Source organism: Hyaena hyaena, unplaced genomic scaffold (genome assembly GCF_003009895.1).
Source record: "Hyaena hyaena isolate Hyena2069 unplaced genomic scaffold, ASM300989v1 scaffold_345, whole genome shotgun sequence".
NCBI lineage: Eukaryota > Metazoa > Chordata > Mammalia > Carnivora > Hyaenidae > Hyaena > Hyaena hyaena.
Genome location: NW_024080976.1, coordinates 1,656,108 through 1,683,629, shown reverse-complemented (window position 1 = coordinate 1,683,629; position 27,522 = coordinate 1,656,108). Strand labels below are relative to the sequence as shown.

The window sequence follows — 27,522 nt, the reverse complement described above, 5'->3', positions numbered from 1 at the left end:
TCTCTCTGCCCCTTCACTGTTTGTGCTCTGTCTCATTTCTTAAAAATAGACAGACATTGGGGCGCCTGGGTTGCTTAGTCGGTTAAGCGTCCGACTTTCGCTTAGGTCATGATCTCGCGGTTCGTGGGTTCGAGCCCCGCGTCGGGCTCTGTGCTGACTGCCAGCTCAGAGCCTGGAGCCTGCTTCACAGTCTGTGTCTCCCTCTCTCTCTGACCCTCCCCTGTTCATGCTGTCTCTCTCTCTCTCCTAGAAATAAATAAAAAATATTAAAAAAAAAAAATAGACAGACATTAAAAAAAAAAAGAAATTCTCCTCACTACCAACATCATAATTTCAGTTTTCTATATTATCTTTTTAAAGCTTTATACTTTTGCCTTACACTATTTTTATTGTTATAAAATCTCTCGGAATTGGGGTGCCTGGGTTGCTCTGTTAGTTGACCATACAACTCTTGATTTTGGTTCAGGTCATGATTTCAGGGTACTGAGATAGGGCCCCTATATCAGATAACATGGAGCTTAAGATTCTCTCTCTGCCCTTTCCCCACTCATGCATGCATGCTAAAAACTAAAAATAAATAAATAAATAAATAAATAAATACAAAGAGAAAAGCTCTTGGAATTAAACTCTTTCTGCAAGATAAAGGAGGGGTGCAATGTGTGTGTGTATGTGTGTGTACGTGTACCAATCATCTTACATTATGAAAAGGCTATCCTTTCCCCTCTTACCAACAGTCATAAATTAGGTCTGTTGGGGCATTCTTTACTCAATTCTGTGGTCAATTTATTATTCCCAGCACCATATATATATATAGTCATATATATATTATAACATAGTCTAATAATAATCTTTGGTATATGATAACAAAAAGACCTATTTGGGACCTTATTAATCCTTTTCATTATATAACTCTTTTACTATTCCCTTTCTTATTCTTTATTATTTCTTTTCTTTCTTTCAGTTTATTCTGCCATATCTTCTCACATTTTAAGTTAAATACTTAGGTAATTAATCTTTATACTTCTAACATAAATTCTTAAGGTATAACTTTTCCTTTATGTACTACTATGGCTGCATCCTACAAATTTTGGTATGCAGTAATCTCATCATGCACTTTTAAATACTTCTTTTTAAATTTATGCTATGATTTTTTCACCCATAAATAATTTGGAAGGATATTTCTTAAGCATATAGATTTCTTTTTCTAATTGTCCTTTGCTGGCTTATATCTAACATAACTTTCATGAACAGTGAAGTTGGTCTATATAAAAGAGTCCATTGAATGGGGCTGGGTTTCTCAGTGGATTGAGCTTCCAACTCTTGATTTCAGCTCAGGGCATCCTAGGGTCATGGGACTGAGCCCTGCTTCAGCCTCCACACTGAGCATGGAGCCTGCTTAACACTCTTTCTCCCTCTGCTGGTCTCCCCCACTCATATCCTCTCTCTCTCTCTCTCTCTCTCTCTCTCTCTCAAATATAAAATAAAATTAGTCCATTGAAATTTTTTCACATTTGCTCTATGGCCTAATATATGTCTGGTTTTTCTGAATATTCAGTAAGTCTTTAAAAATAATTTGTCTTCTGCAGCTACTGTGTATAGTATTTTTAAAAAATGTATCCATTAGGGGCGCCTGTGTGGCTTAGTCGGTTAAGCGTCCAGCTTTCGCTTAGGTCATGATCTCGCGGTTCGTGGGTTCGAGCCCCACTCGGGCTCTGTGCTGACTGCCAGCTCAGAGCCTGGAGCCTGTTTCAGTCTGTGACTCCCTCTCTCTCTGACTCTCCCCTGCTCGCGCTGTCTCTCTCTCTCTGTCCTAGAAATAAATTTAAAAAAAGCATTTAAAAAAAAAAACGTATCCATTAGATAAATCTCATAAGTTTTTGGTCTAAATCCTCTATAATCTTACTGATTTTTGTCTCTCATCAATCAAGTAGTAGAAGAAATTTGCAAAATCTATAGTTTTGATGTTATTTTTTCCTTGTAGTTTTACTAATTTTGGTTTAAATGTGTATATTTTTGGTAACACAAAAGTTTAGAATTTATATAAATTCTTGGAGATATAAACATTTCATCATTATGTACTAATCTTTTTATAATAATGCTACTATTTAAAGTCTATTTTATCCAATATTAATATAGCTACATTAACTTTATTTTATATATATATTTTTTAATGTTTATTTTTTTTCCAGAGATAGAATGCAAGTGAGGGAGAGGCAGAGAGAGAGGGAGAATCTGAATCTGAATTAGGCTTCAGGCTCTGAGCTGTCAACACAGAGCCTGACATGGGGCCCAAACCTATGAGCCACGAGATCATGACGTGACACGAAGTCATATGCTCAACTGACTGAGCCACCCAGGCACCCCTACGTCAACTTTCTTTTAATGGTTATTTCATTCTTTTGTTTTTAGAGAGAAAGAGTAAGGATGAGCCAGGGAGGGGCGGTGAGGGAGGGCGGGCAGAGACAGATAGTCCGAAGCAGGTTCTTTGCTGTCAGTGCAGAGGCTAAAGCAGGGCTCCAACCCACAAATCATGAGATCATTACCTAAGCCAAAGTCAGACACTTAACCAGCTGAGCCACCCAGGTGCCCCTACATCAACTGTCTTTTCATTAGTATTTTGATAGATGTTTTTTCAGAAGTTCCCACATTTTCAACATTTCTGTATAATTCTTTTAATGTATCTCTTGACAAGAGCATATAATTAGATTTTGTTTATTTATCCAATCAGACATTTACTGACATATTTATATTTATTTCTTTCATCACATAACTATATATGTCATATGTAACTTTTTAATGTTTCCATTTCCCCCCTTTATTCCTTCTTTTGATTGTTCCCCTCTCCCTTTATTTCCTCCTCTTCTGGAAGGTATACTATTTCGGAGCATTTGCTAAAACTTTAATTTAACAGGACATACCTAGGTGGCTCAGTCAGTTAAGTGTCTGACTTTGGCTCAAGTCAGGATCTCACTGTTCATAGGTTCAAGCCCCACATCAGGCTGTGTGTTGACAGCTCAGAGCCTAGAGCTTGCTTTGGATTCTGTGTCTCCCCCCCCCCCCCGCCCCTTCCCCATTCGTGTTCTCTCTCTCTCAAAAATTTAACAATTTAACAATTTAACCTAAGTTATCAAAGTCTAATCTTACTATTTTTCCTTGTCTAGCAGTATAATGATGTTAGAGAATTTTACACTAATCATTGCTTCTACCAACTTAAATGCTATATTTTAGTTATATGGTATGTTTATTATTGTGGTATTTTAGTTACGTGTTTGTGTGTATGCGCACATCCACATGTGTATATGCATGTATGTGAGCTTTTATTTCCATTTATTTTATACTGAATTTATTCCCAGCCCATAAGTTTTTGTTTTTGCAGTTTTTTCTAGGATATCTTTCTCTTCTGTGCAACCTCCTCTTCTGGTTCAGGAACAATCTACTCTTTTTCAGTAAAGATCATCTCAGTGTGGCAAGAATAGCTCATGCATGGGTTAATATAACCATGAGCTCTATAAGTTCTGCACTGCATCTTGGAGGCTTCGTTCACCTGGATGTGCTTAATGACCAGAGAATCTACATTTAAATCCATAAGTCCAGCATTACTCTCTGCATTTTTTAATGTTTTTATTTATTTCTGAGAGATAGACTGCAAGCAGGGGAGCACAGAGAGAGAGAGACAGACAGACAGACAGACAGACAGACAGAATCTGAAGCAGGCTCCAGTCTCTGAGCTGTCAGCACAGAGCCGGATGGGGCCGGGTGGGATGAAGAGGGCCTCAAACTCACAAACCTTAAGATCATGACCTGAGCTGATGTGGGACACTTAACCGACTGAGCCATCCAGGCGCCTCTATTCTCTGCATTTTAAGCATGTGCAGTAATAATTTAGCACTCTTTTTGGGCCACCAATCCTGTGTCCATCCCCACTGTCTGGCCTAGGCACACTTTCCAACTCCACCATTGTAGTGACAGAATGAAACACGTTGCTTCTGTAAAGTGACATACTTCAGAGACTTGGTGGCTTTTTGGATATGCATTCCCTTGATGGCTTGGGCAGTTTCAAGAGTGTTCTTAAAGTGAACACAAAGATTTGAACTCTTGATTTGTAGGATTTTGTGGAGATTTCTGGGTATGTGAATTAGTAACCATTTTCAGAGATCACCTCAGGCTGCTTATAGGAAGAAAACTAAAATCCCTTCATTCTTAAAATATTTTTTTCACTGAATATAGAAATGTGAGTTGATATTTTTTAATTTTTTCTTTTTATTTAAAAAAATTTTTTTAGGGGCACCTAGGTGGTTCAGTCGGTTAAGCGTCCGACTTTGGCTCAGGTCATGATCTCAAGGTACATGTGTTCGAGCCCCGCATCGGGTTCTATGCTGGCAGCTCAGAGCCTGGAGCCTGTTTCAGATTCTGTGTCTCCCTCTCTCTCTGCCCCTCCCCCGCTCATGTTCTGTCTCTCTCTGTCTCAAAAATAAACTATAAAATCAGCACAGAGCCTGATGCAGGGATCATGTGAGATCATGACCTGAGCCGAAGTCAGGGGCTTAACCAACTGAGCTACCCAGGCGCCCCTATTTTTTAATATTTTCACATGAAAATTTCCGTAGAAAACTAAAATAATTCTACTGTGAACACTCATGTGTTCACCACTTATATACTACAATTAATACTTTGCTATATTTGCTTTATCAAATAATAGCTGTCTATTCAGCCCTGTATTCATCCATGAATTCGTCCATTTTTAAAAATGTATTTCAAAGTCATTTGCAGACATAACTATATTTTACTCTTCTAAACACTTTAGCATGCATATCACTAAAGTTCAATATTTTCTTAACATTTTTTTAGGTAAAGTTTATATACAGTGAGCCACACTTATCTTAAATTTATCATTTGAAGACCTTTAACAAATTCATATACTTTTGCAAACCAATATCCTATCAAAGAAAAATATCACACCAGAAAGTTCCCTCATGCTCCTTCCTAGTCAGTTCCCCAGTATCACATTGTTAAAATTCATCCATTTTGTGATGTATGTTTATGTTTATGGTGTGTCTTAATAGTTCTTATTACAGACTATATCACGGTTTCTTTATTCATTCTCCTATTGCCAGGTGTTTTGCTATTATGAATAATGCTGTATATAACATTCTTGGATGTGTCTTTTTATGGATGTTTTTTTTTTTTTTTTTCATTTCTTTTGGATAAACACCCAGGAGTAGAATTGTTTGGACATAGTGTGCATAGGTATAAGTTCAGTTTTATAGGTTTCTGCCAGAATTTTATCCAAGATAGTTGTACCATTTTACACTCCTAACAATATGTGAGAGTTTCAGTTTCCCTACATTTTCACCAACATTTAGTGCTGTCACTCATCTCATGGGTGTTCTGTGGTGTCTCTTAGTGGTTTTAATTTACATTTCTCTAATGACTGTTGATGTTGACCACTTGTTTTATGTGCTTATTAGCCATTTGAACATTTCCTCTGCTCAAATTGTCCATTTTTAATTGGTCATATTTTCATTGTTGAGTTATAGAAGTTAAATTATATCCTAGATACCAGGCCTCTGTCAGACAAATGCTTTGTGAATATTTTTCTTGCCTTTGGATTTCCTAATCATTTTTAATAGTGTGTTCTGATGAGCAGAAGGCTTTTTAATAAAGATTGTCAACTTTTTTCTTTTATACTTATTACTTTCTGTGACTTAAGAAACTTGTCTACTGCCAAGTTTGAAAAAATATTTAAATGTTACCTATTTTTTGGAAAGCTTTATAACTGTAGTTTTTATATTAGGTTTAGGACTTATCTTGAAATAATTCTTGCTTATGGTGTCAGAAGGATTTAAGATTCTTTTTTTTTCTATATAGATAGTAAACTCTTTCAGTGCCATTTTGTTACAAATGGTATTTTCAACAATAGAGGTCTCTGGGGCCTTTGTTGAAAATTAAATGACCATTGTATTAGCTGTTGTAACCAACTCCCACAAGTTTAGTTAATGGAAAAAACACAAATTTATTATCTCACAGTTCTGTAGGTCAGAAATCCAGGATGGGTATCACCACATTAAATAAAATAGCAGCAGTGCTATGTTATTTTTTGGAGGCTTTAGGGGAGAATCTGTTACCTGCTTATTTAAGTTATTGGCAGAATTCAGTTACTTATGTCTGTAGATCTGAGGTCTTCATTTTCTTGTTGGCTGAGGCTGAGGCTGCCACATTCCTTAGTTTATGGCCCCCTCCCTCCATCTTTAGGGCCACTGACAGTGGAGTTAGTCCTTTTCACATCACATCTCTCTGACCTAGCTGGGAAAAGATTCTTTTTTTTTTTTTTTAATGTTTTTTATTTATTTCTAGGAGAGAGAGAGAGACAGCGTGAGCAGGGGAGGGTCAGAGAGAGAGGGAGTTACAGACTCTGAAACAGGCTCCAGGCTCTGAGCTGGCAGTCAGCACAGAGCCCGACGCGGGGCTCGAACCCACGAACCACGAGATCATGACCTAAGCGAAAGTCGGACGCTTAACCAACTAAGCCACCCAGGCGCCCCTGGGAAAAGATTCTTTACTTTTCTTTCTCTTCATGACAATTTATTCCTACAGCCGTTAGGTGGAGCTGAACAAAGTAGGCATATGTGTCAGTGAAGCCATGATGGCCGGACAGTGCTAGATCTTGAGCATGGTGAGGAGTATCTATCTAGGGAGAATACGACAGTGGCAGTGAGGTACTGTTTACTTCCAGGAAAATTAATCAAATGCATTTTATATACACATAACTATATATTTAAGGATAATGAATATTTCTTTGTCAGAGAAGGGAGTTAACACACATGAAAAGAGATACAACTAGAATGAAGTCAGTGGTTTTAGACTGTATTAGTGGGGGCACCTGGGTGGCTTAGTCGGTTAAGTGTCCGACTTTCGCTTAGGTCATGATCTCGCGGTTCGTGGGTTCGAGCCCCACGTCGGGCCCTGTGCTGACTGCCAGCTCAGAGCCTGGAGCCTGTTTCAGAGTCTGTGACTCCCTCTCTCTCTGACCCTCCCCTGCTCACGCTGTCTCTCTCTCTCTCTCCTAGAAATAAATAAAACATTAAAAAATTAAAAAAAAAAGACTGTATTAGTGAAAACTTATTATAGATACATAGGTATAAAATAAGTGTAGATATAAATGTGTGTATGCAATCTATGTGTGCATTTATATTCATTACCTTTGTCCACTGAGAGGGCTGGGAACAGTGACACTGCAGTAGCAATGAGCATGTAGATCATGGCCTCCAAATACCATTTTCCTCACTAATAGGAACCACGGCTCCTTTAATAAATGATTGATTCCAGTATTGGGGCAGAGCAAATAAAATATGAAACCAGAATATCTTGTATGTGAAAGTGAGGATGTGCTGAAGGAATGATAGGGACTGGTTATTAAAAGGCCACAAAAGCCAGATAGTGGTTTCTACTTGCTGAATCTGGGACAAATGTAATACCAATGTAAATAATACGAGTAACAGATTATAAACTTTGAATGAAATAGGAAATCACATGTCTATACTGATATAATAAATAGAAATTTTACTGAAGAATGGGATGTTTATATGGTCTCAGAATACCCTCTCCCATAAATAGCTTACTAATTGCAAAGGGAAAAAAAGCATAAATTTTTCAGTGGAGAAGGCTGGCAGCTATTTATTAATTAATCAAAAGAATATCACCAGTAATGGGACAAGGTGTCATCATGGCCTCCTGGTATGCCAGGAGGTTATCCAAAATGCATAACCTGATCATGAGGAAACATCAAAGAAAATCAAACTGGAGAGACATTCTCCAAAGACTGACGTATGGTCATCAAAAGTGTCAAGATTACAAGAGTCAAGGCAAGACTGAGAAACTTTCAGACTAAAGGAGATTAAAGAGACATGACGTTTCAACACAATGTGTGATTTTGGACTCCTTTAGGGCAAATGATATTATTGGCACACTTGGTGAAACTTGGATGGGATCTAATATTCATGGTAGTAATGTATTTAATTACATTGTATTTACATACATTTAATGTATGTTAAGTTCTTGATTTTGATAGTATATTGTGGTTATGTAGGGACATCTTCAGGGGTGATGTGGCATTAGGTCAGCAATTTAGTCTCAAATGGTTCAGGGAAAAAAGCTCTTTGCGCTATATTTGCAACTTTTCTGTGAGTTTGAGATTGAATAGATGGATTTTTTTTTTAAGTATGGCACTCTTTAAAAATATCTTGTGAGGTATACTTCTAATCTTAAAATAATTTTTAAAATTCAAATTGAAGCTCCATAGACCATATATTGGTGCCTACAAATTGGAGGTTATTCTTGACTTTTGTTGGATCATAAGATCTTAAGATTGCTCCCCCATAAGGTGATTGACCTTATTTACCTGGAGATTTCTAGTGTGACTTGTCTGGAGCTACCAAGGAAGCCTGATTGTTCATAGCTTGTTTTTCACCCAGCTTGGCCATTTCAGGATTCTACTTCTCTCCCAGGAAGAACTGAATCAAGTCCCAAATGAGTTTTAAATGATGTGTTGTGGGGGCACCTGGGTGGCTCAGTCGGTTGAGTGTCCGACTTCAGCTCAGGTCATGATCTTGCGGTTTGAGGGATTGAGCCCCGCATCAGGCTCTGTGCTGACAGCTCAGAGCCTGGAGCCTGCTTCAGATTCTGTGTCTCCCTCTCTCCCTGCTCCTCCCCAGCTCATTCTCTGTCTCTGTCTCAAAAATAAATAAACTATAAAAAAATTTTTTTAAAGGATGTGTTGTGTTTCTTTTACTCTTTTATTCTATACTGCAGATAAAGTAGGTCACAATAATCTCAACAATAAGATGAAAAACCCTAAATGGATACAAATCAGTCAGGAAAAAATATAAATTAGTAAGACAATGTAAAAACTGCAATTAGAACATACAGAAATAAGTTAATTAGGGATTGAGCTTTAAATTCGAAACTGACCTTCAAAGGAAAAACAAATCAGGACATAAAGTTAACAAAATTACATAGTTTGTTATCTTCCACTTATAAAGCTATATTAATTTCTCAGAGGAAAATAAACAATTTTCATGGATACAAAGTAAAGTGCTTTTGCATAATTTTGAAGTTGTGGTCCATGGTTAGTTTTTCCTATACCCTCTTTACTTTGGTCTCAAAAAATGAAGTGTTTCTCCTCTCAAAAATATTGTATATCTTTTCTATTCTTGACCCCATCTTTCCTGTGTCTCCTAGAACATTTCTTCATCAGTTAATACTTACATATATGAAATAGTTCTTTCTTTACTGACACATTCCCCTTTCTTGACTTGTCATTTTCCATATCCTGGGAGAAAAACAATTCTTCTATGTGTCCCTATTAGTTAGGTCTGTTAACAACAGCGGTTAAGTGCACAGACTTTACAGGTAAAAAGTTTTCAATCCTGGCTCCATCACTTTATGTGTAACCATGAGCAAGTTACTTCAGCCGTCACTACCTCTGTTTTACTACCTAAAAATGAGTCTAAATCTTTGGATGGTGTTGGGGTTTTTTTGTTTGTTATTTTTGTTTTGTTTTTTGCTAATTAATGAGTTGTACAAAAACTTGGTCAGAGCAGTAATTGGTACCATTTAGTGTTGAGTTAATATTGACCTTTTTTTTTTTTTTTTTTTTGGCCAGGAGTAGTACTAACAGATCTTGTGGAGATTCTCTCCCTCAGCCCCTGTCTCTCTCTAAAATAAAAAATAATAAAACAATTTTAAAAAGGAACTGCAGGTTCCCAACTGCTGGGTGTTCTCCAAAGAATCCACAAAAGCATTCCATTAGGTAGTTACCTATAAATATCTACCAATTGCAGAGAATTACAATGTTGGATCATAGTTTTAGTCAAGTAAGAAATTACCTGCACCCCTTCCCTTATTTTAGCTCTAATCTTGAAGAGATCAGAAACTAGTTAGCATTGCAACATGATGGACCTAGAGAGTATTATGCTAAGCGAAATAAGTCAGAGAAGGGCAAAAACCATGTGATTTTACTCATGTGGAATTTAAGAAAACAAAACAGTCATCAGGGAAAACAGAGAGGAAAATCAAGAAGCCAACTCTTAGTAACTATAGAGAACAAACTGATGGTTGCCAGAGGGGAGGTGGATGGGGGGATGGGCTAAATAGGTGATTGGGATTAAACAGTGTACTTGTTGTGATAAGCACCACCTTTTCTATATAAATGTTGAATCACTGAACTATACACCTGAAACTAATATTCCACTGTATGTTAACCAGCTGGAATTTAAATAAAAACCTAAAAGAAAAAAGAAAAACTAGCCAACTAAGTAATGAGTAAAACTACTACCATGCTAAAGACAAGTTATTTCTATCACTCTCCTTCCCTGATGGAGACTGCAACAGACTGAAATGTAATTAAGGGAAAGCCTCAATAGATAAAGTTTGAAGTTTTCATATACTGGATTGCCTAAGAATGACCAAAACTGTTTAATTCCCATGTTTCATTTGGTGGAAGAACCAACTTCAGTGAATCCACTGTATAAATTTAAGAGATCACCCTGGCAATAAAAATAGTTGCCAAGGATCCAGCTTAATTATTAGCTGCACCCAGTAAAGAGGCAGTACAGAAAAGTGGTTAAGAGGTGGAGGCAAGATGGCGGAGAAGTTGGGAGCTCTGTACATTTCACTCGCCTGCATCTCTCAGAGAAGACCTGAAGTGCAAGAGTCTAGGAGGAGAAGAGACAGTCCACTAAGAAGACAGTCTCATAGGTGCGTGATTGCAAACTAGGGAAGATAAAAATGGGCCATGACTCAGAGACACGGAGGGGAGGGAGCCTCCGTGGAGAGCCACGGAGAAATGAGGAGAAAAGAAAGAGCAACTGAAACTGCTCATAGAACTGTCCCTGGAGAAGAGAAAAACCTCAGCCTGGAATGGAGAGGGATCCTATTTCTAGCTGTGGTGCTTTCTTTGGGCTGCGTGCCCCAGTCCCAGGCAGCGCCAGGAGAAACTGCCCCGCTGCTCTCCTGACTCCATCCGCGGCTGGGAGGCGCCCGGCCTGCGGGATTACATTTCAGGCGGTATCGTTAAAGCGTGCAGACTAAGATCTGGAAATGAGGCGGGGTTTGGGACGAAGAACATGGCCCACCTTGACTACACCTGCAGCACAGGGAGATTGGACCCAAAAGAGTGATTTGCAGTGCTTGGTTCAAGAAGGGACTGGGGCACCGCCATTTTTCTCCCCACAACCACCAAGGTGGGGCCTCAGGGAGCCACCCACAGGATCCGCAGTGGAGGCGAGAACTGCCTATGCCAAACCACGCCCATCCGCACTGGAGAGCTGCTTTTCTTTTTTTCCCAGAGCCAGGGGCAAGACCAACATTGATGCATTGCCGTGATTAATTCTATATCAGCTCTTTCTATTCAGATATATTTTCCCTTTTCTCATTCTTATTCCTCCTTTCTGCTGGACTGGGCACTCTAGTCATTGGTTTGCTTAAACAGTCACATTTAATCCATTCTCTAGATGCATATTCTACACCTCCATCATTACCTTCCTTTTTCTCTCTCTCTCTGGAATAATCAGACTATATAGTTTCTCTGGGTAACATTATCTTTGTTTCTTTCTTCTTGCCTCCTACCATATTCTCCTCTTTCTTTTCTTTTTTTTTTTAATATTTTTATTTATTTCTAGGGGAGAGAGAGAGACAGCGTGAGCAGGGGAGGGTCAGAGAGAGAGGGAGACACAGACTCTGAAATAGGCTCCAGGCTCTGAGCTGGCAGTCAGCACAGAGCCCGATGTGGGGCTCAAACCCACGAACCGCGAGATCATGACCCAAGAGAAAGTCGGACGCTTAACCAAGCCACCCAGGCGCCCCTCCTCTTTCTCTCTCTGAATTAAGCCTCTTAGTCTCTCTGCCTGGTCATTGTCCAATTTCGCTTTCTCCCTTCCCCTGTCATTTCTCTTTGTATATGCTCTCCATCAGCACTGCATACATCCTACTCTTTATTTGTAGCTGAGAAGTCTGGTTTTATGCTTTTAGACTGTCTTTTGTCTTTTGATTTTTCTTTCTTCCTTTCGGTTTGTTTGTTTGTTGGATTTGTCTGTGCATCTGTGTGCCTTTGTTCCCTGTGTGTTTGTCTATTTTCCTTTTCAGGGCTACCTCAAGAAACAAGCCAAAGTACACATGGTGGAGAGTCCCAAATATCACTATGAGTAGGGAAATAAAATAACCAAAGTCTCAACAAGAGAGATCAAGAGACACCATTAAAAGAACACTTCCTGAATGAACAGGACCTGGACAGTCAATGAGTCTTCTTTAATATAGCAGTACTCGCAGGTGCAGAGAATGTAACAAGCTTTTAAAACTGACAAGAGACAGAAAGCTAGCCAAAATGGTGAAACGGAAGAACTCTCCTCTAAATAAATTCCAGGAAGAAGTGACAGTCAAAGAACTGCTCAAAACAGATATAAGCAACATAATGGACCAAGAATTTAGAACAATAGTTATAAAATTAATCTCTGGGCTTGAAAAAGGCATGGAAGACATCAGAGAAGCTATTGCTACAAAGACTATGGACCTTAAAAATAGTTGTGATGAATTAAAAAATGCTATAAATGAGGTACATAATAAAATGGAGGCGTCCAATGCACGAATTGAAGAGGCAAGAGAGGAGAATAAGTGAATTAGAAGACACAATTACAGAAAAAGAGGAGCTAAGAAAAAGAGAGCTAAATTGATCCTGGAGCACAAAAGGAGAATTTGAGAACTGAGTGATACAATCAAACGGACCAATAGCAGTATCACAGAAATTCTAGAAGAGGAAGAAAGAGGCAAAGGCGCTGAAGGGGTACTTGAACAAATTATAGCTGAGAACTTCCCCAATCTGGGGAAGGAAACAGACGTTGAAATCCAAGAGGCACATAGAACTCCGCTCAGACATAACTTGAATCGATCTTCTGCACAACGTACTGTAGTGAAACTGGCAAAATATAAGAACAAAGAGAGAATTCTGAAAGCAGCTAGGGATAAAAAGGCCCTATCCTACAAAGGGAGACCTATCAGAGTGGTTGCAGACCTATCTACTGAAACTTGGCAGGCCATAAAGGAATGGCAGGAAATCTTCAATGTGATGAACAGAAAAAATATGCAGCCAAGAATTCTGTATCCAGCAAGCCTGTCATTCAGAATAGAAGGAGAGATAAAGGTCTTCCCAAATAAACAGAAAAGTGGTTAAGTGTAGAGACTTGAGACAGACTACTCCAAGTTGAAGTATAAAAACTTCTATTTTCTCAGATCCAGTAAGACAGTACCTCTCATGGAAAGTATTGCCAGCAGTTTGTGCTTCATTAGGAAAACAGGGTTGCCACCATCTTCATAAGTATCTCCGCAGTTTGGTCTGAATCATGGCTCTGCCACTGGAGCTTTGCAAACTTGGCCAAGTTATTTTATTTCCTTGTGCCTCACTTTCCTCATCTAAAATGGAGATAACAATTCCTACATACAGGTGGTGTGAGGATTCAGTAAGTTTATATACAAAGCACAAGTAGAAAAGTTCCAAGGAACATTGTCTGGCACCTAGTAAGACATTCTATAAATGATAACCATTATTACATTTCAGGATATCTTGTGGTAAGAATTCCATACATGATCTCTTTTTGACCAGGTTCAACTACCCAAACTTAGGAGACCAAGCGTGCACTGTGAGTCACACATAGGGAGATTACACCTATCAACATTGTAGCAACAGTCTTTGGTTCTCATTGGCTGAAGCCCTGGTGGAGTCAGTTCTCAGAATCAAGGGACTGAGGGGCAGGGATAGTCCAATGGTGTGTTCCAGGATTTCTCTTGGAACAAGATTTACTGTTCTTGGACCTTTGCCCTCACCTTCACACCTGAGATTCTGAAAACTATCCTTTATTAAACCCCTTTCTACTTAAACTATAACTCTGCTGCGAATTAAAAACTTTGACAGGAGAAACAGATAAACTATAACATAAATGTAATGGAATATTAGTGCAGACAAAAAAAAATAAAGTTTATCTGTATATTTCAGCCTGAATAGGTCTCAAAAATAAGGAAATTTAAGGAAGGGTAATATAATTTGAGAAAATTATAAACTGCAAAATAACATGTTAATAGGTACACATAATCTCTCGTAATTTGAACATGTATTATCCAAATATTAACTGTTTGCAAATTTTTACCCCAAATTCAACATCTGAATAAAAACCTCTCAATAATTAATCTTAATTCTCATACTATGTAAAAAGTTTAAATTGAAGCTAGTATAGGTGACAGGATGTAGAGTATTGTGGTCACATCTCAGCTAACCTCCACATTTGTTTGACTTCTGCATCTGTTTTTTTCATTTTCTATTTATTTTATTAAAACTTTTATTTCAAACATAAATGCAGTTTATACTTTTTATTTCATAGTTTATTGTCAAGTTGGTTTCCATATAACACCCAGTGCTCATCCCAATACGTGCGCTCCTCCATGCCCATCACCCCCCTTCTCCTCTCCCACACTCCCATCAGCCCTGTTTGTTCTCAGTATTTGTTGGAGGCCTGCTCGGGCCGGGTCCAGGGGTCCCCGAAGGATGGACGGTGTCGGCGAGGGAGGGATGAGAGAGCTCTGAGATTCTTTCTGGTCACCAGGCAGGCATCTCTGCTCTGACTGGGGCTCAACTTTATTTTATAATTAAGTGTTTGGGAGACGGCACAGAAGTGGTATTTGCCTTAGACAATGATTTCGGGTGACAAACTTCTTTGATATGTAAGAATTTCCCGGAACATAGATTTGTAGAAGACTCCTGCATAACCTTTATCAATAGTGATTGAGGTAGGTGATTTAGATGCTTATCCTTTGGGGAATGAAGGTATCTTTAGCATTTTAGACAATGTTTTTAGCATAAAAAGGGTGAAGTTACTTCTTTGTGAGCAGGGGTCAATAGCTTGTTTAAGAAGTATTAAGAAAAACAGGTCTTTCAGGAAACACGTTTGCTCCCATAATCACAAAAGGAGAAGTTCCTCAACAGATTCCTTCACAGGCAGCAATCAGCATATTCAAGGCCAGAATAAGTCACTCCAAATACTGATCACAAATGCCTTTGGGGGGGGGGCGGTGCTCCAAGCAGAAACAATTGGGTGGGGGTGGATATCTGTCCTTAACTCTAAATTAGGCTCTTCGTCTCAGGGCCAGACTCAATTGTAACTCTTGTGTTCTTAGCCCCCTTTATTATGTAAGTCTTGGATCTGCAAGGCCCATAGGAAGGGCCTTTTGACAATCATCCACAATGCTTTCATCTGAAATCTCTTTTGAAAAGGCAGGAATATGTTTTTCTTTATGAGCAATCTGTGTGTGGAATATCGGTCTGATCTGGAATACCGTGAGGCCTGGTCAATACCAGCAGCCTCATTTCCAACATGAGCCAGTAGTAGCAGAAGGAGATACCAGTTTTTGTTTCTCATGGCAGGAGCTGTGCAAACGCTACCATTTCCTCGCTGTGACTTTCATCCAGTGAGGCCGGTGCGGCTCCCAGCAAGTATTCAAGAGTCTCTCATGGTTTGCCACCCTCTCTCTCCCCAACTATTTTCCCCCTTCTCCTCCCCCATGGTCCTCTGTTAAGTTTCTCCTGTTTCACTTGTTTTTTTTTTTTTTTAATGTTTTATTTATTTCTGAGAGAGAGAGAGAGAGAGACAGCGTGAGCAGGGGAGGGTCAGAGAGAGAGGGAGATACATAATCTGAAACAGGCACCAGGCTCTGAGCTGTCAGCACAGAGCCCGATGTGGGACTCAAACCCATGAACCATGAGATCATGACCTGAGCCGAAGTCAGACGCTTAACCGACTGAGCCACCTAGGCGCCCCTCTCCTGTTTCACTTATAAGTGAAAACATACGGTATGTTTTTCTCTGCCTGACTTATTTCGCTCAGCTTAACACCCTCAAGTTCCATCCAAGTTGCTACAAACGGCCAGATTTCATTCTTTCTATGCCCATGTAGTATTCCATTGTATAGATATACCACATCTTCTTGATCCATTGTCAGTTGATGGACATTTAGGCTCTTTCCATGATTTGGCTATTGTTGAAAGTGCCAATTGTTGAAAGTCCCAATGAACATTGGGGTACATGTGCCCCTATGCATCAGCACTCTGGTACCCCTCAGGTAAATTCCTAGCAGTATTATTACTGGGTCACAGGGGAGTTTTATTAATTTTTTGAGGAACCTCCACACTGTTTTCCAGAGGGACTGCACCAGTTTACATTCCCATCAACAGTATAGGAGGGTGCCCGTTTCTCCATATGCTTGCCAGCATCTAGTCTCCTGATTTGTTCATTTTAGCCACTATGACTGGTGTGAGGTGGTATCTCAGTGTGGCTTTGATTTGTATTTCCCTGATGATGAGTGACGCTGAGCATCGTTTCATGTGTCTGTTGGTCATCAGGATGTTGTCTCTGGAGAAGTGTCTGTTCATGTCTTCTGCCCATTTCTTCACTGGATTGTTGGTTTTTCATGTGTGGAGTTTCGGGAGTTCCTTACAGATTTTGGATATTAGACCTTTATCTGATCTGTCATTTGCAACCATCCTTTCCCATTCCATCGGTTGCCTATTAGTTTAACTGATTGTTTCCTTTGTCATGCAGAAGCTTTTTATCTTGGTGAGGTCCCAATAGTCCATTTTTGCTCTTGATTCCCTTACCTTTGGGGATGTGTCAAGAAATTACTGCAGTTTAGGTCAAGGAGGTTGTTTCCTGCTTTCTCCTCTGGGGTTTTGATAGTTTCCTGTCTCACATTCAGGTCCTTCACCCATTTTGAGTTTATTTTTGTGTGTGGTGTAAGAAAGTGATCTAGTTTCATTCTTGTGCATGTTGCTGTCCAGTTCTCCCAGCACCATCTGTTAAAGAGGCTGTCATTTTTCCATTGGATACTCTTTCCTGCTTTGTCAAAGATTAGTTGGCCATATATTTGTGGGTCCAATTCTGAGTTCTCTATTCTATTCTGTTGGTCTATGTGTCTGTTTTTGTGCCATCTGCTTCTGTTTAAACATGTGCACTATCAGTATCATTTCTGCAAGCATGTAGCCCTGAATAGATTCCAATTCACTTCTACTATGTGCCCAGGAGCACTACCAACCTTTAGAGTATTTTACATTATTTCTTTGTTGGGTTTCATTAGAGAACATGCCCTTTGCATTATAGGAGAAAAATATGATTGAATTTCTTTTGTCAAAGAATATGTTTATATGTTTAAATGCTTTATATTCATGAGAAGCTCTTAGTGGATTATTTTACAGGTGATAAAGAGTATCTTAATTGCATTAAGAAAAGTGGAGTTTGGGAATGAGATAAATACACAGTACTAAGAAATGGCTCCTGCCATTTCAAAATTAGCCATCCAGAGGCACCTAGGTGGCTCAGTTAGTGGAGTGTTGGGCTTTTTTTTTTTTTTAATGTTTATTTATCTTGAGAGAGAGAGAAAGAGCGCGCGCCAAGAGGGGCAGAGAGAGAGAGGGAGACATAGAATCTGAAGCAGGCTCCAGGCTCTGAGCTGTCAGCACAGAGCCCAACGCAGGGCTCGAACCCATGTACCATAAGACCATAACCTGAGCCGAAATCAGAAAATTAACCAACTCAGCCACCCAAGCGCCCTGAGTATCTGACTCTTAATTTTGGCTCAGGTCATGATCCCAGGGTTATGGGACTAAGCCCCACTTTGGGCTCTGTGCTGAGCATGGAGCTTTTTTTAAGATTCATTCTCTCATTCCCTCTCTCTCTCTCCCTCTGCTCCTCTCCCCTGCTTGTGCACTCTCTAAAATAAAATAGTTTGAAAAAATGTGCCATCCAACACATTTAGGGAATAACTTAGATCTGAAAAAATGATAGAAACCTGTATATGGGCTAGAGTTGTACATACTAAATCTATAGGGGTGCCTGCATGGCTCAGTCAGTTGAGCATCTGATTTTGGCTCTGTTGGTTATCTTGCAGTTCGTGGGTTGGAGCCCCACATAGGGCTCACTGCTGTCAGTATGGAGCCTGCTCTGGATCCTCTGTCTCCCTCTCTCTTTACACCTCCACCACCACTCCTCCTCTCTCTCTCAAAAATGAATACACATTAATAAATAAGTAGATAAATCTATAATAGGGCTGCCTCAGGGAAAGGTTTGAGAATAATGGGTCTTTGACATTCACAGTTAATGTTTATATGTATGTTATAAAAATATGAAGCAAACATTATATGTTAACATGTATTAATTTTACATATTATATGAGTGCCTTGTCACATTTTCTGAACTATTAAAAAGAATTTATCCATTGCACTCATTGCATACTAATTAAAAAGTTAAAAATTATTATGTATACCATGGAAAGGTCTAGTAGTCACTACCTTAATCAGTGAACACATTTAGCAGTATTAATACTGGGACAACTTATTTTACTTATAATTATGTTTAATATTATACTATATATTACACACAGTGTATCTTCTGCTATAGTAAGTATATATCATCAATTTATTTCTACCAAAACTGCTTCTCCTGCATTTATTTAAAAGAAAATAGACAAATTCTGAAAGTTGGACATTCTACTAGGTCTAGATTCTAAAAATGGTAGTGTCAAAAAGAATGAGATGAGATGAAAGCCTTGTTCAGATCCTTGTTTGGAAAAATATTTCATAAGCCAGTGTTGAGATAATTTAGGAAATTATGGGATTAATTATAATTTTCTAATATCATGCTCTTATAATTAAGACAGTCTTATTTTTAGATTATGCATGAAGTATTTAGGAATGAAATGTAACATTAATAAAGATAAAGATGTAGCAGGATGTTAGCAACTAAGTCAACCTAGGATGTGATGGATGTTCACTGCACTATTATTTTAGCCTTCCTGAGGTTCTAGAAATCTTCAGTATAAAAAGTTACGGGGAAATTTAGCTTAAAAAGACTATAAATTTTAAAAAATATTAGAAGATATTTAGGAAAATGTGAATAGTCTTGGGCTGTATATAGGAAACATTCTATGTAGATTACATTTCATTCCATAAAAGTAAAAATAAAATCTATGACGCAGGATATATTAAAAACATAATACAGGGGTGCCTGGGTGGCTCAGTCGGTGGCTCAGTTGAGCATCCGACTTCAGCTCAGGTCACAATCTCGCAGTTCATGGGTTCAAGCCCCGCATTGAACTCTGTGCTTATAGCTAGCTCAGAGTCTAAAGCCTGTCTTCAGATTCTCTCTCCCTCTCTCTCTGTCTCTACCCTGCTCACGCTCTCTTGCGCGCGCGATCAAAAAAATAAAACATAAAAAAAAATAAAAACACGAGACAGACTGAGAAATTATTTTTGTAACCCATATTATTAAGATAATAGCCATAAGCACAAAAAAATTCTACAAATTAATGAAATAAAAAAATACAATAGATATAGCGCAGACTACCAATAGGTAATTTACAGAAAACTTAGATGGCTGGTAAGCAAATGAAGTCATGCTCCATCTACCCAATATTTAAATAAATTCAGATTAAAGCAATGACATATTTTTCATCAGAAAGACTGACAAAGAGCACCAAGTGCTGCTAAATTGTGGGAAAATGAAAATGGGCAACTCAAACAGTATTGATGGGACTGAATGTACTATATCTGGAAAATAATCTATTACTAGCTATTATAATAAAAAAAATACACATACTTTTTAACGTAAGAATCTACTTTACAGAAATAAAAACATACATATACAAGTATTTATGTATAAAGATATTTATTGACAATTGTCTAACCCAACAAGGAAGTGGAATCAATATAAATGTCAATCAATAAACAATATAAACATATAATACCTCTACAGACATAGTACTCTGCAGCTACTAACACTAAAATAAGTTAGATTTATATGTACCTGGAAAGATGTCCATTTTATAGGAAAAGTCACAGTTCGATGTCCATATAGTGATCCTGTTTAAATATATAAATATCCACAACCATGAATAAAAGAACTATGTATAATAAACATGTACATTTAAGCATAAAGAAGGCTACAGAAAAGTATTAATGAGGCTTCTAACATGTTAGTTTAGGAAGTCATATTTTTGGTGGCTTAGTCGGTTGAGCATCTGGCTTCAGCTTAGGTTATGATCTCACGGTTCATGGGTTCAAGCCCCGCATCTGGCTCTGTGCTTATAGCTAACTCAGAACCTAGAGCCTGTTTCAGATTCTGTGTCTCCCTCTCTCTCTGACCCTCCCCTGCTCATGCTGTCTCTCTCTCTCAGAAATAAATAAAACAGGGGTGCCCGGGTGGCTTAGTCGGTTAAGCGTCCTACTTTTGCTTGGGTCATGATCTCGCGGTTCGTGGGTTCGAGCCCTGCATCGGGCTCTGTGCTGACTGCCAGCTCAGAGCCTGGAGCCTGTTTCAGAGTCTGTGACTCCCTCTCTCTCTGACCCTCCCCCTGCTCATGCTGTCTCTCTCTCTCTCCTAGAAATAAATAAAACATTAAAAAAAAAAGAAATAAATAAAACATTAAAAAAAAAAAGGAAGCCATATTTTCTTTTTTTCCTTATGTATATTTGCTATAATTTCTTGTTTTGGAGGTAATTGCTTTATGTAATTTCAGAAGGGCAATTCAGTCAAATATGATAAGAAAAAGACTACATAAAAATGTAAGTTTAATTTCTAACATTTCTTTTGAGAATAAGTAAAAAAACATTAGAAGCAGAGAACAAAGTAATAGCATCATGGTCCACTTGACCTTTATTCTTCTGTTTGTTACACCATTTACCTTAGAAAACAATCTATAATTCTGAAAACTCGATTTATGGACTAGATATATCAGTGATAAAGCCATTTATTTTATTACCATGCTTTTAAAATTCCACAAGCCTGTTTTCTTGTTTTTTGTTTTCGATATCTCGATAAATTGAACAAGAAGTAGGGTATAGGTAAGAGTAAGAAAGGACTGTGAAGGAAGATAGTTACATAGAGGGATTTCCCTTTATTTTTAAAAGGACAAGGGTCCCATATGTAGAAAAAGAATGTGATTGGTTTACAGAGAAATCAGCTTGCTCTCTCATAAACTTAGCTGGCCTCAAGCTATAATGTTTTAGAATTTCCACTTCTGAGGTAATATTTCTTTTAGCTAGAGGAGCATTTACAAAAATAGTTCACACGCAGGGCACCTGGGTGGCTCAGTTGGTTAAGCATCTGACTTCAGCTCAGGTCATGATCTCATGGTTCGTGGGTTCGAGCCCTGTGTCGGGCTCTGTGCTGACTGCCAGCTCAGAGCCTGGAGCCTGTTTCAGACTCTGTATCTCCCTCTCTCTCTGACCCTCCCTGCTCACGCTGTCTCGCTCTCTCTCTCTCTCAGAAATAAATAAAACATTAAAAAATCTTTTTAAAAAAGTAGTTCACATGCAAAAGATATTAACAGCATCAAAAGAAGGGATTTATGGTCAAGTAAATGGGTTAAAGTTTTAAAAAACTGCTTTACTACAATATTTATTACAGCTGATGATGTAATAAAATGATGAAATAAAATGAGCTTATTCCTTTAAAAAGTGATGTAAAATGTGCCATGATTTACAGGTTTGTTTGACCACAGAATCTTTCTTTCCAATATCATCGGAGTTCTAGCATTACTTGAAATATAGGAAATTTTAGGCTAACATATTGGAATTAAATTAACAGAGATATGGTCCTTAGTAAAAGAATTCAAAACAAATAATTTTAAGGTAGTACATGGTACATTACTTTTACATGATTATAAAAACATTTTTCGTATCATCCTATAGGGGCATCTGAGTGGTTCAGTTGATTAAGCACCCGACTCTTGATTTTGGCCCAGGTCATGATCCCAGGTAATGAAATCAAGCCCCATGTTGGGCTCCACACTGAGCATGGAGCCTGCTTAAGATTCACTCTCTCTCCGTCTGCCCCCCTCCCTGCTCATACACTCTCTAAAAGAAAAAAGAAAAGACGTCTATAAAATGACAATAATCAAAGCAGTGTAATATTGACAGAGGGAGAGACACATAGATCAATGGAATAGAACAGAAAACCCAGAAGTGAGATATACACAAATAAATTCAATAGATTTTTGACGGAGGCAATTTAATGGAGGAAAAACTGTCTTTTCAGCAAACAGTGCTAAAGTAAATGGACATCCATAAGCCAAAACAAACTAAGAAAGATACCAAGCTAAAGCATACAATGTACATGAAAAGATAACTCAAAATAGATCACAGACTTATGAGTAAAACATAAAATTATGAAAAATTTATGCAAATTCCATGGGCTAGGCAAGGAATTTTAGATTTGACATCAAAGCAAGATCCATAAAGGAAAAATTGATAATGCAGATCTTATCAAAACTGGAAACGTCTGCTCTTCAAAAGACCCTGTTAAAGGGGTGCTTGAGTGGCTCAGTTGGTTAAGCATCTGACTCTGGACCTGGGCTCAGGTCATGATCTCACAAGTTTGTGGGATCAAGCCCCATGTAGGGCTCCACACTTACAGTCCAGAGACTGCTTGAGATACTCTGTCTCCTCTCTCTCTGTTCCTCCCCCGACTCACACTCTCTTTCTTTCTCTCCTTCAAAATAAATAAACTTAAAAAAGAAAAAAAAAATTAAAAAAATGGAGAAAAGCTACACACCTGGAAAAATATTTGCAAAACACATAACAAAGGACTACTATCATTTAGAATAAGAAAACAGTCTTTCAAAACCTAGGAGTGAAAAACAAAAAAATTCAAAAATGAGTAAAAGATACAAACGGGCATTTCACCAAAACAGATATACAAATGACAAGCACATGAAAAAGTATTCACCATCATTAGCCATTAGGAAAATGCAAATTAAGACCACAAAGAGACATCACCATACCTATCATGAGGGCTAAAAGAAAAAGTGATGACAATACCAAATGCTGGGACACTGGGTTACTCATATACTCTTGGAGTGTGAATGTAAAATGGCAAAGCAATTTTGGAAAATACTTTATCCATTTCTTGTATGAGAAAACATGAATTTAATGTAAGACCCAGAAATTGTACTCTTAGGCATTTACCAGAGAAATGGAAATTTATTTTAACATAAAAATCTATACACAAATGTTCATGAGTAGCTTTATTTGTAATAGCTAAACACTTATTTTTTTTCTTAACGTTTCCTTCTAATAAGAATTTTAACATTCAGAATGAGGTACAACCTCACAGTAATTATATTAGGATATTCTGCTCTGAAATCATTTATCTAATGATTAGTAAGAAGGATAAAAGATTTACCTTATGTACTGTATTCAATTGAAAAGTCTTCCTCTCGTTTGAATTCTAAAATAGTATACAATTAAAATACTGAAAAAAAGGAAACCCCCATGCATTGTTGGTGGGAATGTAAATTGATGCAACTACTGTGGAAAACAGTATGAAGTGTCCTCAAAAGATTAAAAAAACAAATACCATACTATCTAGTAATTCCACTACTTGGTATTTACCCAAAGAAAATGAAAACACTAATTTGAAAAGATATATGCAGGGGCGCCTGGGTGGCTGTCAGTTAAGCGTCCAACTTCAGCTCAGGTCATAATCTCACGTTTCGTGGGTTCAAGTCCCACGTCGGGCTCTGTGCTGACAGATCAGAGCCTGGAGCCTGTCTTCGGACTCTGTGTCTCCCTCTCTCTCTGACTCTCCCCTGCTCATGCTGTGTCTATCTCTCCCTCAAAACTAAATAAAAAAACATTTAAAAAAAAGAAAAGATATATGTACCCCAATGTTTACTGCAGCATTATTTACAATAGCTAAGATATGGAAGCAACCTAAATGTCCATCAACAGATGAATAAACAAGATGCAGAATGTATATACAATGGAATATTACTCAGCAATAAAAAAATGAGATCTTGCCATTTGCAACAATATGGATGGACTTAAAGGATCTTATGCTGAGTGAAGTAAGTCAGAGAAAGACAAATACCATCTGATTTCACTTATCTCTGGAATCTAAAACACAAAATAGAAATAGAATCATAAATACAGAGAACTGATGGTTGCCAGAGAGTAGAGGGTTTGGAGGGTGGATGAAATACGTGAAGGGGATTAAGAGGTACAAACTTCCAGTTATAAAATCAATCTATCAATAAGTTAATTAAACAAATCACAGGGATGAAAAGTACAGCATATGGAGTATTGTCAATAATACCGTAATAATGTTGTATTGTGACAGATGGTAACAACACTTATTGTGGTCAGTACTGAATAAAGTACAGAACTGTCAAATCACTATGTATACACCTAAAACTAAAATAACATTGGATGTCAACTAAACTTCAATTAAAAAAGCAAGCAAGCAAGATGATTCTTGAGCCCAGAAGAAAATTTTTTAAAATACTGAAAAACACAATTACAATAATAACTAATATTTATTGAGTATAAACTATGTATTACACATTGCTTTAAGGCTTTATATGTATTTGCATCTTTAAATCATTATAATGAGAATGATTTTAATGTTTTATAAGTGAAAAATCTAAAGCAAACAGGGGTTAACTACCTTTTCCAAAGTAAACATGTGTAGTAAATGGTGGAGTTCAGATCATGCTGAACAAGAGAATGATGCCAAACACGAAAACCCTACATTTTACGGCTGCACTCTTGTATAAATTAATCTCTAAAAAAGATTGAAAAATGATGGAAACGGATTATCCATTATATTATTCTAGCCTTTTTCTGTTTGAATTTTCTGATAGTGAGTTACCCATAAGTGAAAGTAAAAAAGGATTCCGACTTTCATCATCTGAATTTTCTGATATTCCAAAGCTGAGTAACAATGGGCAATCAAAAGATTTAATACATTTGTATTTTCATGAAGTTTTTCTCAATTATGAAGTTTATGATGCTGAGTAAGGTGTGAATGACGTCTAAAATCCTTACCACATTCATTACATTTATAAGGCTTCTCACCAGAATGAATTCTCTGATGTTGAGTAAGTTGTGAGCCACGATTAAAGGCCTTCCCACATTCATTACATTTGTATGGTTTCTCACCAGTATGAATTCTCTGGTGCTGAGTAAGATGTGAACCACGAATAAAGGCTTTCCCACATTCATTACACTCATAGGGTTTCTCACCAGTATGAACTCTTTGATGGTAAGTTAGCTGTGAGCCACGAATAAAAGCCTTACCTCATTCCTTACATTCGTACAGCTTTTTGCCAGAATGAGAAATCTGATGTAAAGTAAGTTGTGAGGCACAAATAAAGATCTTCCCACACTGCTTACATTCATAGGGATTCTCACCTGTATGGATTCTCTGATGCTGAGTCAGTTGTGAGCTATAAATAAAGGCCTTCCCACACTCTTTACATTCATAGGGTTTTTCACCCGTGTGAATCCTCTGATGCTGAGTAAGATGTGAGCCACGAATAAAGGATTTCCCACATTCCTTACATTCAAAAGGTTTTTCACCAGTGTGAATTTTTTGATGTTCAGTAAGTTGTGAGCCACGAATAAACGATTTCCCACATTCTTGACATTCATAGGGTTTCTCTCCAGTATGAATCCTCTGGTGTCGTATAAGCTGTGAGCCATAGTTAAAGGTCTTTCCACATTGCTTACATTCATGTGGTTTCCTACCTGTATGAATCCGCTGATGTTCAGTAAGTTGTGAGCCACGAATAAAGGACATTTCACAGTCTTGGCATTTATAGGGTTTTTCACCAGTATGAAGTCTGTAATGCAGAGTAAGCTGTGAGCCATAACTGAAGGCTTTCCCACATTTCTTACATTCATAGGGTTTCTCACCTGTATGAATTCTCTGATGTTCAGTAAGTTGGGAGCCACGAATAAAGGCCTTTCCACATTCTTTACAGTGATAGGGTTTCTCTGCAGTATGAACTCTCTGATGGTAAGTAAGTTGAGAGCCACGAAAAAAGGCCTTACCACATTCATTACATTCATAGGGTCGTTCACCAGTATGAATTCTTTGATGCTGGGTAAGATGAGAGCCACGAATAAAGGCCTTCCCACAGTCTTTACATTTATAAGGTTTCTCCCCACTATGAATTCTTTGATGATAAGTAAGCTGTGAGGCACAAATAAAGGCTTTTCCACATTCCTTACATTCATAAGGTTTAACAACATGAACTCTCTGATGGTAAGTAAGTTCTGAACCCCCAACAAAGGCCTGTCCACATTCTTTACATTCGTAGAATTTTTCATTGGAATGAACTTTTTGGTGTTCAGTCATTTGAAAGCCATGGATAAAATATTTTCTGCATGCTTTACATTCATAGGACTTCTCAGGAAAACGAATTCTTTGTTTTAACGTAACGGATGCAGTCTGGCTAAAATTGGGAATTTCTTTACAAGTGATTAGTAGTTGCTTGAAAAGTCCCTCTTTATTTCCCAATTGGCTTTCAAACTGGTCTTTGCATTCCCTATCATCTTGAAGACTTTTACAATCACACTTAAGTCTTGTAAGCTGTTCTATTATCTCCCACTGAGACGATTCTATTTCATAAATTCCTTTTTTTGAGAACAGATCTTTGGTCTCAATCTCGATTCCCAAGCTATAAGGTAAAAAGAAAGAAAATGTTATTTTCATATTCCTTGAAAAATGAAACCGCTAAGGTAGAAACAGTAGACTCAAAGCGCATATCATATTCGTAAGATGTCAATGGAACCAATGGAACAGAAAAGAAAAATCCAGAAACAATTATACGTGCAAATTTAGTATACAATAAAAGCCAGCAGCTCAAATCGGTAGGAAAAACATGTTCTAATAAATTAAATTGATAAACATGGATAAACACATAGAAAAAAAACTGCATTAATTCTGCATATCTTACAGTTGGATAAATTCCAAATGGATCAGATATCCATATTTACAGAAATGAAAACATGCATACAATTAGAATAAAACTTGGGTGACTTCTTCTATAAACTAGGAATGGGGAAAACTTTCCTAGTCATATTTGATAAAAATGACTGCATTATAGTTAAAGAAAAAAGAAAGGTTGGCATGTCAAAAAGACAAGAGGTTAAGTAAAATGACAAACTTGGAAAAGATAGTTGCAAAGCTGCAGTTTCCCGTGTGTGTGTGTGTGTGTGTGTGTGTGTGTGTGTGTATGCAGTTTCTAAAATTAGACTAGGAAAAAAATACTACTATATAAAACTGGACATCAACCCTATATAAAAATAGACTAGGAAAATAGGACAATTGTTAGAAAAGTAATTTAAATAGCTTTTAACCATATGAAAATATACTCAATTTTGCTCATAAGATAAATGCAAATCAAAGCTACACAGAGGTGAACATATGGAGAAATTGGAATCCTCACAGCTTGCTGATGGGACATGTAAAATGGTATAGCTGCTTTGTGAAACAATTTTGTACTTCCTCAAAAAGCTAACGTTTCCATAATACCCTGCAATTTCACTCCTAGTTATATCCCCAAGAGAAGTGTCTAACATAGGGTTACCACATAACCCAGAAATCCACTTGTAGGTACAGAGCCAAGAGAACTGAAAATACGTATCTAT

General features: G+C 37.7%; 1 protein-coding gene across 1 annotated transcript in view; it reads right to left on the bottom strand.

Moving 5' to 3' along the window:
* Positions 1 to 27,522, bottom strand: part of LOC120243537 (zinc finger protein 850-like) — a 165,158-nt gene that overhangs the window by 48,046 nt on the left and 89,590 nt on the right. The window contains 2 exon segments of the mRNA XM_039249741.1: positions 11,289 to 11,316; positions 24,898 to 26,062. Coding sequence (XP_039105672.1) covers positions 11,289 to 11,316; positions 24,898 to 26,062 — 1,193 coding nt within the window.